The 18,204-nt window shown below is 39.0% G+C and overlaps 1 protein-coding gene across 1 annotated transcript in view; it reads right to left on the bottom strand.

The window, feature by feature from the left end:
- Positions 1 to 18,204, bottom strand: part of MICAL2 (microtubule associated monooxygenase, calponin and LIM domain containing 2) — a 120,448-nt gene that overhangs the window by 73,422 nt on the left and 28,822 nt on the right. The window contains exons 6-20 of the mRNA XM_061380425.1: positions 17,826 to 17,981; positions 16,736 to 16,836; positions 14,817 to 15,074; positions 13,923 to 14,038; positions 12,788 to 12,914; positions 12,522 to 12,612; positions 12,277 to 12,424; positions 9,944 to 10,143; positions 9,322 to 9,434; positions 5,019 to 5,090; positions 4,387 to 4,533; positions 3,190 to 3,294; positions 1,416 to 1,634; positions 1,075 to 1,176; positions 374 to 502 (exon numbers count right to left, since the gene is read on the bottom strand). Of these exons, the coding sequence (XP_061236409.1) occupies positions 374 to 502; positions 1,075 to 1,176; positions 1,416 to 1,634; positions 3,190 to 3,294; positions 4,387 to 4,533; positions 5,019 to 5,090; positions 9,322 to 9,434; positions 9,944 to 10,143; positions 12,277 to 12,424; positions 12,522 to 12,612; positions 12,788 to 12,914; positions 13,923 to 14,038; positions 14,817 to 15,074; positions 16,736 to 16,836; positions 17,826 to 17,981 (2,084 nt within the window). The remainder of the gene's footprint in view (positions 1 to 373; positions 503 to 1,074; positions 1,177 to 1,415; positions 1,635 to 3,189; positions 3,295 to 4,386; positions 4,534 to 5,018; positions 5,091 to 9,321; positions 9,435 to 9,943; positions 10,144 to 12,276; positions 12,425 to 12,521; positions 12,613 to 12,787; positions 12,915 to 13,922; positions 14,039 to 14,816; positions 15,075 to 16,735; positions 16,837 to 17,825; positions 17,982 to 18,204) is intronic.

The following is an 18,204-nucleotide window of genomic DNA, read 5'->3' as shown; positions in this document are numbered from 1 at the left end:
AGAACATCTAACTGATCCCGTAACATCCAGTTAGCTATAAAAACTGAAGCTCTTTCTCTGCTAGACATGTCTGCAGTACTGCCCAACAACAGAACATTTAAGATAAGCAGCAATGTGAAATTTTCAGAACTGAAATAAAAATTTTATTAGCTATTTGCTTTGTTCTTCAGCTTAATACCTGAACAATTTTTAACAATGACTTTTCTCCTACAAACACGCAGAATTAACAACAGTGAATAAAAGAAAATTTTATTGCAGTGTGAAATACAACCTATACAATAGATCTGCTGGCAGCACCTTCCATCCAAGCAGTTTCTTAAGCAGCTTTAGCAACATGTTTGGATTTAACAGGAAAAAGCTGTTAATATAGTACCTGTCTAGAAGGAACAGCAGGGGAAGCTGAACTGACAGATGATGAAGAGGCAGCAGCTGAGTCATAAGGTGGAGGGCAAGAAGGAGTTGGGGGCTGAGAACAGGATAAGCCTTTAGTAGATAGTTTATTCTGTGAAAAGCAGAAATAAAGTTATCCAAGAGACAGTGACATTAGCAGAGGTTAAGAGATTTCAAAGTCATGCATGAAAAAAAATAGGATAGTAACTATAATTCTGTTCTTTTTCCTCTATTTCTGCACAGGGAGGAGCCACAGAAATTATCAAGGTAAAACCTTCATGGCAAATCATACTATTGTACTCAGTTTTCTTTACAGTGTACAGTAAGGTAAGATAGTGCTGGGAGAAAGCATAACAAAGCATAAGAAATGCCAGATTCCACCAAAAGCTACAAATGCATTAGAAACTGTGAGCTACCAGTGTATACGTAAGCAAAAGACATGGTTTATTCTAACATTTCTCTCATGCTAAAGTACTCTGATTAGCTCTATGATTTAGATTGTTTTGCCTCAAATTACAAATAATGCATAGCCTTTTGCCAGTTACAGTGGAATCCACATTGCTTTTCAGATCCACCCAAGGTGAAAGGAAAGTTAGAAACAAAACTACTGAAATTTCCCCCCACCATGATTTCTCGTATGTCTTCTAACTCAGCACTTTTTCAGGGATAAAACCTAATATTCACCTTTGGAAGCTCCATGTATCCAAACATTGAGGCAAGATGTGCTGCTTTCTCTTTAATGTTCTTTTTATGGAATTCCCTATTTGCTATGGTCTGAGCTCTTTTCTGCAATAAGGGCCAGGGAAGGAATGCCAAGAAAAGAGTGAGAGAGATCGAGAGAGAGAGAGAAAGTTCTGTCAATGTCACATACATCATGAGAATATATCAAGTTTGTAGAAAGACTTTTTATTGTCTTAATATAGCCTATAGTCAACAGAGAAAAAGCCAGCACATCTAGGGACAATACAGTATACAGATTAACATATGCAGTTAAGAAACAGAAAGGAAAAGAAATTGCTTGTCACCTGTTTCATTTTTTCCTCCAGGTGCTGAAGACGCTCAAGCACTCCAGAAAGTACAAATGCAGCAGAACAGGCAGATGCGAGATTTTCAGAGGTTTTTGACAGACTGGGTTGGGTATCTGTTTTTTGTACAGTCTTTGCTCTCCTGGCCATATGATCAGAACCATCTAAAGACTGTTTGGGTTCCCTGACCTCGTGTTCACTCCTAGCTACCACCTGAAACTGGGAAACACTTGAAGTGAAAAAAATCTGCTTTCTGCACTATCATGCAGTATATGCAGCTTTTAAGGATGCTTCTGAAAGCACAGCACAGTCATGCACATAACTAGAAACAAAATGTTTTCACATCACTCTTTGCAAACTATCTACTGCATCTCTGATGCTTGCATCCATGCACTGAAATAAATCAGTCCTGCATAACTTATGCAGGTCTTGACATCCTTCTCTAGGTTTGTGTCAGTTTTCATGAATAACCCCAATTAGCATCAGTGCAGAAGAACACAACACTGCACCTCCTTCCAGGGTTTTTAGCAAGGATTTTGTTTTCTTGTTTTAGTATTACATCTGCCTGAAACTAAACTTAAAAATCAACTTGTAAGGGTATCAACAGTAGTTCTCAGTGTAATTCTAGATCTAGCCTAACCCAAGTTAAGCTATAATGTATTTAAGATTTAAATAATTTTAAGGAGTTCATTGAGGATTTCAGAATAGGTCTCTGAATTTCAGTCTTTATAGAGAATAGCTTTTGAAGTAAATGAAACATTTGAATCAGTTCAGCTTTATCAGACTCAGTCTTACCTTCCAGTTGGGTCTTTTCATGAGAGTTTTCTACTTCATCCTATCTGTCCAATTCAATTGAATACATAAACTTTCCAAATGTCTCAGAATTAAAATTTAAAAACCTAATGCCAATCAACTTGCAGTGTGTTTCTGATGTTTCAGAATAGCAGATCTGCCTTTGAAACAGCAATTCTCAACTGGTTTATGGACCTGCATTTTTCATCAACCTGATTCACAGATTTCCATATGCAATGCAGATCCCATTTCACTGAAGACTACTCTTGCAATGCCCCTACACGGTATTTACTTCAATTTAAAAATCTATTGTAAAGTGAATGCCAATACTATTTGATACAAGACTGCTTTCACTGGAAGTATTAAGAGAAAAATTTAGACAATGTATTAAAAAAATTTGCCCCATGTATATGGTGCTGCAAAAGAGTTTTCAGCAGAAATTCTTATCACAAGTTCTGCTTAAAGAAATAAAACCTCTGGGCATCAATATCAGCTTTTCAGTGCTCAAGCTTTTACCTCAGATATTTTTGCCAGGTTTCTTAGGATGGAAAACTCCTTTTGCATTATCTTTACAATAGCCCAAAACATCAAGTACATGCACAGACAAATTTTCAGATACTGCTGTAGCTTTCTTACATGTTAAATGTAGCTGTGTAATTATGTTTATACAGTTTGGAGTCTAGATGTGATAATGCAGAAATCAACACCTATGTTTTTAGGTTTGTTTTGGGTTTGTTTTGGTTTGGTTTTATTCCCCCCCCCAGTTATTAATTCTTTCAAATAGTTTTCTCATCTGGTCAAGCATGTATAAAATAGCCTTAAACTTTAATGTGGTTTTCACAATTCTAAGCTAAATATATGTTAACTTTGCAGATTACATCCACATGTTGTTTTATATATTCTATAGTTACACAATAAGATTGAATTCCCAGCAATGAGAGAAAAAGTGTGATTGTCCAGTGTTACCAATATGAGTTCCTACCTGCCTTTTTGGTTGAGGAGGAAGAAGGCTTGCATCCTTAGGCTTAGCAAAGCGAGGATTAACAGGAGGGTCAGAAGAGAGCAGGCCTTGTCTATCTATGAGCTCCTTGTAAAGCATTTTTAAAATAACAAAGACAGAGCAGAGGGAAAAAAAAAAAAAAAAAGGAAGACAGTAAATAGGATTCAAAGGTCTTTTGAGGCAGAAAGAAATAAAAGCTGGTTTTAAAGACACGTTACTATGGAGCTTAACAACATGCTTTGTAGACTTTTGTCACTGACCAATTTTATTAACCCCTTCTACCATCAAAGATATACTTAAAATTCAGCGTGTTCAGTATCCTTTTAGAAAGGTTATGATCAAAAGGTACAAGAAAAGCATCAAGCATTCCTTCAGCAAGGCCAAGCAAACCTCTGCTCACATATCACATGCAGAAAGCTCAGGGCATTGACAAGTAGCCAGGTGGAGTGCAAACAACAGCAGTTCACGCACTGTGAAAGTCACTTGACATCTATAAAGCCTACACTTCTGGAGGACTTAAATACATAAAAGAAAAGAATTGATACAAGCACAAAGAATTAAGAAAACCACCTCCTTCTGTGGAACCTCAACACCCTGTTCATCCTTCCTTCAAATATTTCATGTGACAGATCCAAACTTGGCTGACTCAAACCATCTCACTAGCTAAAGTGTGATTTCGAGTTTATGATCCCTACCTTGACAGCACTGGATTATCTTTAAACCATGAAAATGCCACTGAACATACAAATATATTCCATTATGTCTACTTTACAAAAGGAAATGCAGCCAGACACATCTTACAAAAGGTTAGATTACCTTCTATGCTTTCTAAATTTTCCACAAAGAAAGATTCTACTGGATGTATAAAGTCCTTTAGTCATAGAATGTAGGGGAAAAAAAAAAAAGTCCTTCTGCAATACCATATGCAGTCAGCTGTGACTTCCACACAAAGCAAAAATTCTACATACTGGCTTACAAGAGATTTCTAGACATTGCAATTCCACTACACTTTATTATGAAAATATATATTAATACATTATATTAATATGCATTAGTCAATCTATATTAGTCAGATTTGTTCATTAACTATTGAAAAGAATACCTTTAATTTGCATACAGCATACAGCATCACGTTCACAAGGAGTGACTAGAGTTTAATTTCAGAGAACTATGACATACCTGCCTCCGAAAAATTGTATTTGGAGCATTCTCTTCAAACTTTGCCAACAGTTGAGTTGCCATTGATTTAACTTTATTCTGGTTTGTTCCTTCTCTGCCATCACTCTGTTCTTTTCCATTTGTCCCTTGGCTTGAAAAACCTGAAGTCTGCAAGGAAATAACAAACTATGGTTTTCTTGAGCTTACCTACAACACTCACGGACAGAGAAAAAGAGAGATGTAACGTCCTTATCAGCAAAGGGCAATAGGAAATACATCTACATAATATTTTAAAGATGAGGCTGTTTGGCATGCCAAAGTCACCAACAAGTACTTTCTTTGGTCCCAGAGTACAGCAAAAAGGGGATATTAACTGGTGCTAGTGACAAAACACTCACCAACACCTTAAGCATCCTTGGGTCTCAAAGAAAACTAGTGCAATTTAGGTAATGCTCTCCTCCCTGACAAATTATTTAAATAAATTTAGCTCTTCTTTAGCACACACCATGGTAAATTCAAGGTTTTAAGGAGAGAGGATGGCTTTTTTTTTCCTGCCAAGCACAAAAAAGGCCAAGCCCCAGCCCCCCAACTTCCACTGCTTCCTCAGATCTGGTGCTCATCAAAGAACTGGCTGAACACCACTGAACACCAACCTCCTCGAAGACACCAAAAAGACCTTTTCGACGTCTTTTATTAGACTCATTTTCTTCCATTTTCCCTTCAACCTGGAATGGTAAAGCCAAAACAAGTTTATGGATTACTGCAGCAGTTACCAGATTTATCCACACAGATCCTCCCAGGATATTAACTTTCATAACCAGGCAGTGTGGTCTGGCCTGTGTTAAAGAAGGCAAACCCAGGTGAGCAGTGACAGCATGTGGGGGTCCCCATGGCACTGGCATGCCTCATCAGACCCTCACATGAGGAGGCTGGTGGCCCTCATGGGAGTTATCACATATGTCAAAGCTGCGCTGTGACCCCTGACTGGGAGCTCTCATTGGACTCTGATAGGTGAAAATACATGCTTGTACACCCTGTTGAACACAGGCCCTACATTGTTGGTGTTTATCTTGTCCTCTTTCAGTGATGAAGGGTTTAGGATTCATAAATTACTGACACATCCTTGAAGGAAAAGGCATTACAGCATCACTTATTCTGTGAATTTTAGTCTAGACTACACTGGTTTACAGGTAAGTAACAAAATCCAGAAACCCCGCACTCTTTCACGTCTTTTAATTAGATATCTGCATGCAGATCATGTGTTTATAGCGCAGACATACCTCTTTTTGGGAAGCAATTACTGTCTACATTAAAGTCTGTCTCCCTTGTAAGGTTCATCTCCCTGACTATGGCTTTACATTACTATACTTAAGCAACCAAATTGCCTATTTTGTGCTCAAGCTACGCACATGTTTAATTACTGAATTAGGGATGACACAATAAATAATACTTCATACTCAGTCTGGATGAACTTGCAAAATAGTCAATGCTTAAAAACTCGTAACAGTTCTTATTAAATTCAGTCTTGAAGATTTGGTACAATGGAAACTTTTTGTCTGATAGATGTCATGTTGGGTTACACTTTATGAACAATAGACTCCACTTATTTGCATCTGCCCATGCTGCATCTGAGTGATTGCTCAGCCAATTAAAAAAAAAAGAAAAAAAGAATGAAGAGAGATCAAAGAATACAGGCTTCCTTTTTATATATACACTGTAATAAATCATCATGCAGTGAATAGAAGTAATCCCAAACAACTTCTGGGCAAACACCAAAAGAATCAGATGACAGTATTTTGATTACTTTGTATACTTTGGTACATTGTCTTTCAAGCACTAGCTCTCAGTAACCTAGCTTTACACTACCTATAGTCATTAGTCTACCAAGGAAAATTGAACAACATAACAGCACAATGTATTCTGCATAATAAGCTGTACCACATAAAAGCAGAATTTGCCTAAGTGAATGGAGCAAACAAGATGATGCCTTTCGAAAATCTTACACAAAGGACTTTAATTAACATATTTTACAAAGAAATTAAAGACAAAGCAATTTAATTGCCTAGCAAAACTGCAAGAAAAAGGACCGTGCCCTTTATTGTGTAAACACCTCCATTCATTTATTAGTCTGGAGCACAGGAAATCTCAGTTCCTCTCCAGCCCTGCCGACACTGTTGCAGAATGGAAAACATTATCCAGCCCAACACACCCTGCCAGAACAGCTATGGCCACACCAGCTCCAGGGTTCAGCTTCCTGGTCTCTCACAACCTGAGCCCAGATAAGGATCCCTGTTCCAGCCAAATAAAAGGACTAACTAGATGGTATGGAAAGTTTTGTAAGCAACACTGTTACCCTGGCTGGTTTCTGAGTCTGTGATATGTGAGTGCTCTCTTACAGTAATACCTGGAAAATGCTCAGCAGCACTTTTTGCAGGGGAAAGAGACAATAAATCTGAAGCCAGACTCTTAAGCAGTTGCTTTCCAAGGAGTTTCATTCCCCAGCTAGTTTCAGCTGGTTCTGGCACTCACAAGTCTCTGTTCTAACCCGAGTACCATGTTCCTTGCTTAGTTTCACACCCCAGCCATGACAGAGCTGCAAAGCCCTATACAAAATAAGGTCTTCACAGTCCCACTCCCCAAGCTGATTTGGAAAATACCGCCTTCGCTTCTCTTTTCAAACAAACCCCTGCAGTGTGAAACCAAAGGGGCCCATCAAGCAAATAACCTCATGCTTTCATGTAGTGCCAAGAACTATACCTCCTGTTATGACAGGAGGCTTATTTCATGACGGGAGGTTTGTCAGAGGGCTGCACAGCTTAGTAATGGAAAGCTCTCCCCACTACTAAAAAGTCTATTTACTTCCGCAAATAACTCAGGGAAAACCAACAACACTGTGGTCATGAAGAAGGTTTTTCTTCTGAAGAAGTCACCCACAAGAAAAAGCAACATTTATTTTGCCTATTTGATTTCCCACTGGTTGGTTAGCTGGGAAACATGTCACTTGGTTCTGTGTATACGTGGGTGGCAGGGAAAAGTTATTTCCTAACAAGGATATACGAGGTTACTGTGCTGTCCACAGGTTTCAAAAATGTGTTTCTTTATAGAAAATATCTGAGACATAATCTAGGAAATCCCTAGAAATTCTGGAGCAATTTTTCAGGTAAAAAAAAACAAACAATAAATCCCACATTTCCATGAAAACTGAGAAGATAAGTTGGCAACAAATTTAAAAAGCAATACATTAAACTACAGAGAATGCAGTACATACATGTACACCTAAACTTTTCTGAAGGACACTGAACTCCAAAAGAATTTGGAAATGTGTAGTTTTGAAGGCACAACTTAAGAGTCTCTGCATAGGTGTAAATGAAGCAATAGAGTTAAGCGTGAAGGAGGTCTGTTAAAAAGGAAAAAAAAAAGGAAGGAATAAAAGAAAAAAAACAAACAAACCCAAAACCCAACAAAGCAAGGGCTTAAGAACTGTAGCAGTAAATACACAGTTTCTGGCCAGCCCAGGAAACTCAAAGCCTGGAACAATTTTGCATTAAGCTTTGTTTCAGAAAATACAGAAGTTAAATTCATTTTGGTGGAGTACATGCTGCTGTCTAACTGGTGCTGGTTAATCTACAGCAGCTGGATTTGAGACACTGGTGCCTCTGAGCCAGGCTTTGCAGACGCTTCCCATGTAAACTGAAATTAGAATGAAGGTAGGCTTGGCTGTGGAAGCACAGTCCCTCCTCAAGGTCTCCTTTCAAAAGAGGACCAGGTTAATGAATAGGCAGAAGGTGAAACAGTTTATTACTGAATAATTTCATTAGAGTAAGCCATAAATTAAGTCATAGAAAACTTCTGAAGTTTTAATCCATTCAGAAACATAATACTCTTACTGCACACAGTCCTATGCCACACAATATTAACTCGGGTCTTCATAACCTTTCAAGGCCCCAGAGTGTTGAATCACAACATGTATGGGCATGGATATGTTTTATAAAGGGACATAAAAAGGGCATTTCAATAAGTCTTCACTAATAAGTGACCGAGAGAAAAATATATGTATATGAGTAAGAGAGCATCATCTCAGAGTCATGCTAGTCAGCCTGCCCACTGTTTGTTACCGTTGCAGGCTTTGCGCATCTCTAAGTATTTGAAAGCTTCCCTCCAGAACCATGACAGCATCCACACCTGTTCAAAACCCTGCTTTGTGAAAAAACAGCACTCACTCCCAATCAATAAGCCTTCTAGCATACCAGTGACTATTCGAACTGAAATATAAAATATGGCTGCATATTTAACTCTAGGAATACAGAACTACAGTACTATTTTTTCTTAAGGGTACCAATAACCCAGAAAAATTCCAGACTTTCCTGTCTTAAAAAACAAAAAACTCAAGCCCAAAGCCCCCCCCAAACTAAAAAAAACCACCTTAGTATTTAGCATTGAACAAAACCTCCTAAAAATTATTTTGAAAATTATTTTTCAAAAAATAAAACATAAAAGACAATACACATAACAGAGCCAAGATCTCAAATATTTCATGTTGAAAATGTTAATTTGTAAACACAACAAATAAAACAACCTTCTCCTCTTATTTTTACCTTCACTGAAGAAGATATTAATGGACAATAGATATGAATTCTCCCCAAGTACACCTAAATTCTCACTGTGATTTGAAATTCTGCAGTTACAGAGAATGCTTAACTGGGACTATTATTAATGCTTCAGCAGTATGACACTGACAAATGCTTCAGTATTATCCTTACAAACGTCATAAGAATTGAGTGTGCATGTGTGTGCTAGCTTTGTTTATTGTGAAATCCTATTTTTCTTCTTTAATATGCTCAAAAATCTCCTTCTACAGGTCTTTTAATAGTAGGATACATATAAAACCTTTATTTCTAAACCTGACAGTTTATTTTCATCTTCTCAACAGAGAAAGGTTTATAGGGCCATTCTTACCTTTGGTACTCGTTTTCTTGGAAAAGTTAAATTGATGTAATTATTAAAGATGAAGTTGGATGATTTTGCTGAACACAGATCGTTATGCTCTCCATTTTGCTTCTCACCAGCATCTGTTCAAAAAACAACTGCTTAGGATATTTACTCAAATTTCTTTTTTAAATGCTTTGTCCCAGACAGAATTTTCCACTTGAGTGCTGGTAGCAATTATATATAAGAAACCCAAGCCAGTAAAATAAATACATACAATATAAGGTGACTTTTTAAAAAAGCAAGAGAAGCACCCAGGAATGGACAAGCCATATGCAGTCATTCTTACCAGGGAATCACTCTAACCGTCTGATACATGAACTTTATGATGTCAAGCAGCAGTTATTCAGCTGCTTTTGTTCTCTGAAACCACCAAGGACCCACAAAACCTTGGTCTTCAATCAAGTTTTTCCCCCTTTCTTTTTTAAAGCACAAGGTAACTATTGCAGACAGAAGCAGGCACTCTTGCATGCCAGAACAGCTCAGCTGGGAAAAGACTCTTGGCTCAAGGGCAGTGCTCATAAGCAGCCTGGATAAAGTGCTTCCGTCCCCTAAACTTGCAAGAATTAGGAGTGGCCTGGATTTGGCTTACCTACTGCCCGCAGCGGTGTGCCCCTAAACAGTTCATAGAACTTGGAGAGGTACATGACCATGCTGAGTTTGTCAGGCTCCCCAGCTGACCCCACCTCCTTCCCCGTGGTCACAGGGGGGATCCCAAACTCCTGCTCAGCAACATCAAATGCCAGCTGGTTGTTTTTGACAACATCCTCTTCATTCAGAGCATCAAAGTCACTGTGGGGCAACACACTGGTATTAGTGGCAGTTTCCTCTCTGATTCCCACAGAAACATGCAGTGCTCCTGTCCATCACATAGGTGCAGAACGGCACCATGAATGGGCACGCAGGCATTTCACTGAGTCAAAGTGATAGACATGCCAAAGGTAAGAAATGCTAAAGGTAAAAAATCCCATTATTACAACTCCTGGCTTTGCAAAAATGTAATTTAGAAGCTATTTCACTGAAATGGATTTTGATGCAGTCCCATGAAAAGGAGTATCTTATTTGTGAACAAATGCAATTCCTCCTTAGAAGTGCTAAGAAAATTTTATCCTCTCCAAATACAGCTGTACTTCTACAGAGTTCACCTGTCAGCAACTGACTTTTTAGTTTTGATTAGTTCTGCAAAACATCAAATTTAGGAGTAGTAAATTTAGGCTCATGTTTTATGAAATGTTATGTGTACACACACACACACACACACACACACAGGCACTGCCTTTCTTTTTAAGGTGTTCCACACACAGTTCAAATGAGGACCTCCTGTCCATGTCATAACTGAATTTAGTAGCACACTAAATAAGTATATCACACATCTGGAACTGTGTTTATCCATTCTCTAATCCATTTTCTATGGGACCTATTCTAAGACTCTGATCTCTTGAACAGCTTCCAAAATTCATGATTAAAATAAACATGTGAATAAATTACAAAGCTCAGGGCAGGGTAGCTTCTCCTCGTAAGGAATGTGAGGTTTTGAATCCCCAAAGAACATCCCCACATAAACTGTCTATTCCTGGAGCCAGGGGGCTGCAGGCAGCCCTCCACCCCAGCCCTGCCTGCAACCCACAGGCAGCTGCCTCTGCTGCCTGCCCAGCTTTCATCTGGCCAAGTCCTTCAGCAGTCCCAACAATATTTGAACACAATGTTAATTAAAAAGCAGGAGGTCTGTTAGCTCAGGAAATCTATCAGCTTTCTAGAGAGATCAGGGCTTAAGAGACATGCTTTCCACAGACAGAAAAGATTACTTTGCTTTCTACACTGTCCTCTCCGCAAAAGCATCCGTAATTCTTTTAAACTAATACAAGGGAAAAAACAACCCCAAAAAAATCTAAGTTTTAAAATCCTAGCTCTTTCTCTGGCAAAACTGTACAAACAAACATCCTTGATATCATTCCTGTTTTTTCCAACTTATCACACCTTATAAAAGAGCTCAATCATTTCTTTCATTTATCCATAGTAATGAGTGGCTGACAATAATTCATTCGTGACTCCTAAGTCTGTGTAGGTAGACAAGAGAACGCATCCATTGCATTCTGGAGACTGGTGAGAAGACAAAAGAGTCACCCCACCACAGACTGCAGCAGGCAGGCAGGCACAGTAACCCAGCACCAGCAACTGCTGTTTCCTGACACCTATCAAACACTGATCCCATGGTATCTAACAGAGGAACCTTACAAAACATTTATACATAATGTATGTATTATAGGGTTAGGACCCCAGGAATACTGTCAAAAGGGGAATGCTGGCTTACATTCAATCCCTAAAGCAGTTAATTTGCAAGGGCCAGCCTTTGTTACACAGCCCACGTACACGGGAACTGTGCTCTTCTGGACAAAGCGTTATGCAAAACCACCATCTCCTGTGCACCAAAATGGCCCACCATTTCCCTACATGACTGTCACAGTAACCACTACAGTATACTGAGGATGGTCCATTTAAGGCTCACCCATGTATTTCTGTAACTCATGACAGTGACGTCGTGGTTTCAAACATACACTAAAAAGCTGTCTCCAGAGACCCGGGAATGCAACTCTCACATGCTCCAAGCACTGCAATTTTTGTTTTAAATAGCCGTGTGACAAACATGATCATAAATCATAAGGTTCAAAGACTTCCTAGCTCTTTGAAAGCATATATACTTCATTTTAAATTGTGTGCAAAGACATACAAAAAAAAAAAAAAACCAAAGCAAAAACTACCTCAACTTCTCCATCCCTCAAACCTGGCAATGGTGTGCATCTCCTTGCAAAGACCAGAAATAGAAGGGGACTCCAGAGTATCAGTGTTGTTCTCATTGGTTTTACTCTATACTTTGGTAAATGCTTAACATGCCTACACTTAACAAGATCTACAGATGCCACTTACATGAGGTCAGGTCTGAAGCGATGGATAATAGCACACAGTGCAAGGCCACTTTTCCAGGAGGCAGTCAGGTCTGTGACATTAACATTACGGTACCCTTCTGTCTGCTTCTGACACCAGGTGAAAAGCTTGTTAGGTCGAATATCTGACTCTGCAGTTACAGTGGAGAGCAAATGTTTCAATCAATTTCTGTATGCTCAGAATGCTGTAAATACTAAGCGCTGCAGGAAACATGCGATGTCACATACCGTGTCTTGAGAGATTCACTGATCTTCTAATGGAGCTCACTCTTTCAAGAGGACATTGTTGTAACTCAGTGGTAACATATAATTGTCTCACCTACAAGTAAAAGCAATTAGCAGCATAATGTGAGAATTGCTTAGAGAGAAAAACAAGAGTTATCCTAGAAAGAAAACTTTATTAACAGTTGGTTCTAAATCAAGGAGTCTTCTGAATATTTTGTTCATGCACTATTTACAGCCCTGATTTCACAAGCAAGCTTTTAAGTACTAACCTGATGAGGTCGAACACAGCTTGAGTTCAAATTTGGGTATCTTGTTCCAGGGTCAATGGTATACTGGTCAAAGTTCTTGTTAATATTTTCAGGGGTAGTCTGAGGCAAGAGTCGATAAATGCTCTCTCTGGTAGAGAAAAAAAGATGCAAGATATATTGATTAAAATAAATATTTATTACATAAAGTATTTATTTTTTGCAGCTACCTGCACCTTATTTTGATTCTGCTAGGACAAGTGTTATGCACTAACTGCGTAATGCATCCATCCCATTTCCTATCCCCACTCAGCAGGATAGCAGAATGATGCCAGACAAAAAGGACAACAAAAAGACAGACTCTCAGAACTTATGCCCATATTTTCCTGAGGCAGGAAGTGAGCAAGAAAAAGAAGAGGAGGGAGGGGAAAAAAAAAAAAAAAAAAAGGGTTACATCATTCGGTCATCTGGTTTTGCTTTAACATCCACCCAAGGAGTAACTTCTTTACCACATAACAGCATTAAATCCTGTCATTCTGCAATTCCTATAACCACCACAGCCTTTTTATTATGCTGTTCAATTTTCCATTTGGGACTAGGCTGTGTTTGAGTCATCCCACAGGCTTCTATCTTAAAAAACTTCTCAAAGCACTGTTCTTAGTAATGCTTCCACTTGCATTACTACAACCATGACTATTTCTATTGTGTATCTGCCCCAGAAACACCTGGGCAGCTGTAGCAGAGCAGGGCAGTTGCCATCAGGACCAAAATCAGCAACTTGAACCATCAGACCATGGCAACACCAGGGTTGCTGGTATACTTATGGCTGGAAGGTTAGTCTTTTGACACAACCAAAGTATCTTTGGTTTACTTCCTTAAGGATCTCACTTACTCCTAGCCATTAGCAACTTGAATTAATGCTTTAAACCCATGTTATACACATTGCTGGATCTCTGTATTAGTGTGCAGAAGCATACAGCACAATGGCCTACTGCTATTGTAAACTGTTCAGTAACCTGAACTAATAGATAATCTCAACCCAATGCCATTGCAGTGAAGAATATTTTTCCTAGTGGCATTCTGAACTTCACTGCCTTCTACCTGTGCTGCAGCTCTTTCAAACACTGGGAATGCTAGAGAAGACAAAAGCAACACTCACCGTTCAGCAAGAATTTCTAATGGGGGTTTTCCTTGAGCCCAGCTCCGCACCATCCATGCAGTATCAAAAGCAGCTAAGAAGCCTCTTGCACAGCCAGTACCCATTGGCCAGAAGGGCTGTAAAAAGCAATTACATTTTAATTCCTTGTATTAATGTGTTATTACAAAAGTAACTTGCAATGTGATTTTGGAATCTAGGGTTTCATACTGTATCAGAAAAGTAGCCCTGAAAGAGTTAAAATACAACAACTTGCAATTTTTAGACATTTCGCTCCTCCACGTCTTAGGTAATGAAAAAGACTGCATTCACATTTTCTTTTTTAGCTTCTATATTTAAAAACAGATTTCTTAACCTCAAAAGGTACAGGCTGAGGGGAAAAAAAGAAAAAAAAAAAAAAGAAAAAAAGACTCAAGAATTAGTCTAGAAAAAAAAAAGGGGGGGGCGGAAGGCTTTCTTCCCATCTCCTAATTTCGCTTTGAACTGATCTTTTCAAACACTTCAGGCTGTCAGCATGAATTAAAAATAAAATAAATTAATTGTGAAATACACTTTTCACTTCAGAAAAAGAGAACATATTAAGGCAAACAGACTACAATTAAAATTTGGACCAATTTTTCTCTATGATGGAAGTCAGGAAAATTATGCCATGCACCCAAGCTGAGGACACACAGCTCACAGTTTTCAGACAGAAATAAAACCTGCATAAAGCAAAATAGGATCTCAGCTACAGAGTGCGAGCCAAGCATTAGTTATGACACAACTATGGCATAAAAAAAAAAAAAAAGAAAAGGAAAAAGAACCTATTCATTCCAATGAAAGTACATGTAAGAGAGTACAGTTTGTTTTGGAGGGTAGATTGAATGGCTTGGTTAAGGGGAAAAAATAAAGATATACCTCAAGCAAACTATCTCCAACAAGAGCCACCAGGAGCTGATGTCTGTGTCTCTGTCTCACTAGTGCAGCATTTTCAGATGCATACATAGAAGTAAAATCAAACATTGCCACATCTGGTTGCCCATAGTGATTAATTGCAAAATCCAAGGAAGGCAGCTGGTAGTTGGTTGCAAAGTCAGCAGCTTCTCTAGCATAGGACAGCAAATTGCTCTGGTTCACATTTTCGCCGCAGAGGAGCAACTCAGTATCAATATAGTCCTGCAGGGAGAGAAGCCTGTAGATTAGATACTCCAACTATACTCTCTGGATTGGAACATTGCAGTGTCATAGCATGAATAGCAATCACACATCTCACAGCATAAAGAACCACATAATGTTTGTGATCTCCTCCAAGAAGTTAATACACAAACAGAGGTTATTGTACTACCCCAAACAGGAACTCTCTATGCCAACAATGAACAAGCAGCTTTATTTGCAACACAGTACTACAGTGCACCCAGTTCTTCAGATATGTGCTATTTTCATGACATTACTTTCCTCCCAACAAAAGATGTTACCATCATCACTGCAATGCTTTCTTGCATGTGTGCACCCCACATCTGAAACCACCCGAGAGCAGAAATACCAACATACTGATGATATAACATGCAGGTCTCAGCCTCAAGGTTTAACTTAACACCTCAGTAATAATACATTCAAACTTGGACTGTGGAAACTTTTCTGTTTTGCTGGTTTGGGATGGGTTTTCTTTGGCCAGTGTGGTAAAGACCCCTGCCTTTGCAGGTCACCCTACTTAAAGCCAGTGATTATTAATCAGACAGTTTCTATTTACAGCTTAATCGCAGATGAGACCCCTAATCCTAGGGATGATACCACAGAACCCCTATTAGCCCAGTTGTTTTACAGAGACTGTTTTGGTTTCTCTCCCACTCAGACCTGAGCAGATTAGAAGAGCTCTGACAGCCACAGATACTGCTCCTCTTCTCCAAACTACCCACAGAGCTCCCAGGACTGCCCTCACCTACAAACACCAGCCCCTCAACCACAGGGCCCATGTCCCGCTCTGTCCACCCCGCACTGCTGGTGGCTACTGCCCTTCCCCTCTCCCATCCTGGCTGGTCAAGGCCAGCTGCTCTGCTCTGGGACCATCCTCTGAAAGGGCAGGAGCTCACGGCACCAAGCTAAGTGGTCCCATCAGGAAGCCAAGAAGCTTTCTGATAGTTCCCCACAAATACTTCCTTCGGGAAATTATACTTGACTCATTTTGGCACCATCTTGCTTTAAGAAAAATTGACCTCTCTTGAGTTTCCAGGAAGAGAAATTTAAATGATGCCAAAACACTCTCTAGAAACAAAAGAAAATAAACCTCTACATCTTACAGAAGAAGGAAAGAAAAAAAAAAAAGAAAAAAAAAAAGAAAAAAGAAAAAAGGCCTCAAAGGCCCAAACTTTCAGAGGTACTTGGGACATTGTGCTTACAGCCTTACTTCCATCATGTTCTATGCACATTAGAGAATTTGCAATTTAGCCTGGGGTAGGTTTTAATGCATCCTATTTGTCTGATAAAACTGGACATAGCTGTGTTAAGTTCACCTTTAAATAATGAAGATTTTATTTTCTAATGTGATGACCACACTACATATTTCCAAGGTGAGTCAATATCCCATTTCAGCCAGTTTCAGAACTGATAAATTTAGGACATATTGTTTTCAGTTCTCTACAGAAACTTGGTGTTGACTGGAGGGAAAAAGAACATTAACAAAAAAAGTCAGAGTAAGATCTAAGAGATCTGAGCTTTAATGAAATGATGTAGTAAGTCCATAAACACCCTCTATAACATGCATCAACATTTATACAGATGTTCACACTTATTCTGTGCCAAGTAAATAAAATCAGGTTTTAGCCAGCATTTTTACATACATTAATAATCACTCCTTTGTCCAGAAGACTCTGCTTTTTTGCTGTCATCACAAAATAATGAGTGCTATCTTTATAGTAAACAATATTCTCCAGGTCAATTCCTGAAAAGAGATAATACATTTGTTATCAAGCACTGTCTGTGTACTTTACTAACAACATGTGACAGATCCTCACAGATGCCTTTCCTTCTTGGGATACCTTAGCAGCTGGGATAAAGCATTAGTGGACAAGATAGTGGACAAGATACTATTTAAAAAACCCCAACCCCAACAGACACACAAAAAAACAAACAAAAAAACCACAAACACACACAACACCCCCCAAACAAACAAACAAACACCCCAAAAGCCCCCCAAAACAACCAACCAAAAACCGAAACACCCAACCAACCCACAAAACCAACCAAAATCAAAAGGGGAAATAAGCCAGTAAAGTGCTTTTTAGGTTGCCGGGGCTCTGGCATTGGGTCTAACCAGCAGTTTGGGTTTCTACTGTAGTAATTTTTAATAAACAAAATTAGCTGTACATCAAGAATGGAATTGCTTGTACTGACAGTGCAACTACTCTCAACCCCCTTTTCATAAAGATGGTTCACAGTTTATATTTTAAGTATTTATGGCAGATTCCTGTCTAATTCTTTTCAGTTTACCAGATCTGCACACCAAAACCAAAGATTAAACTCCTCCCAGAAGGGCAGAGCCTTTTTCAGAGGGTTTAAGCTGTTCAGTATGTGAACGGATACAAACAAAACAAGCTATGTCTTAAGGGAAATCTCTGGGCACTGAAAGTGCTTTTCTAAATTTGTTCAAGATAGCAGACTTTTTACAGTTGAGAAAAATTTAAACATTAAAACAAGCTATGAGGTGGCAACGCCCAAGCTAGAAAATATAAATAAATAAATCCCACGGCACCATAAATGGATACCTCCATCTGCAAGGCTCTGACATCAATGGCATTTTATCACTTGGCAGGTCTTTTTATACACTGTATTTAAATTGATGTGAATAGGAGGGTGGCCTGGCACATGAAGAGTCCCTCTATTATCTCTTGTATTTGGTTGTGGAAATAAAAAAAAAGAGGATGCACCCACCCGTTTCCTCTTTAAGATCCTGGAAGAACTTCTGATTGAAGATGAAAGCAACACCACTGATTTCTTCTACCTTGGCTTCTGCAGTTGTATTTCTGTTTATAAAATTGGCAGTGATAGCTATGGCCAGCTTTCCACGGAACTCCTTCCTCCTGAAACCTGGTAAGCAAAGGAAAAATTAAAGACACTGAAAATGTCACATTGGACTTCCAGGAAGGAGCTGGTCAAGGCAGCTTGGTCTCTTTTCTATGTCTAGCCCTACATATCAAACAACACACCAGAAGCAGCTTCCATCACTTCTCCAAAATTCCCATGAATGAAGGAGTCTTTTCTCCCCACTTCCAGCTGCAAAACTGAAGCTGCACTGCATTCAAGATAAAGT

This window comes from Neopsephotus bourkii, unplaced genomic scaffold, assembly GCF_033783945.1.
Source record: "Neopsephotus bourkii isolate Nb327-2 ecotype Australia unplaced genomic scaffold, CSIRO-AGI_Nbou_v1 NB_1792, whole genome shotgun sequence".
Taxonomy (NCBI): Eukaryota; Metazoa; Chordata; class Aves; order Psittaciformes; family Psittacidae; genus Neopsephotus; species Neopsephotus bourkii.
Note: the sequence above shows the minus strand (reverse complement) of the source record. Positions and strands in the feature narration are given on the sequence as shown.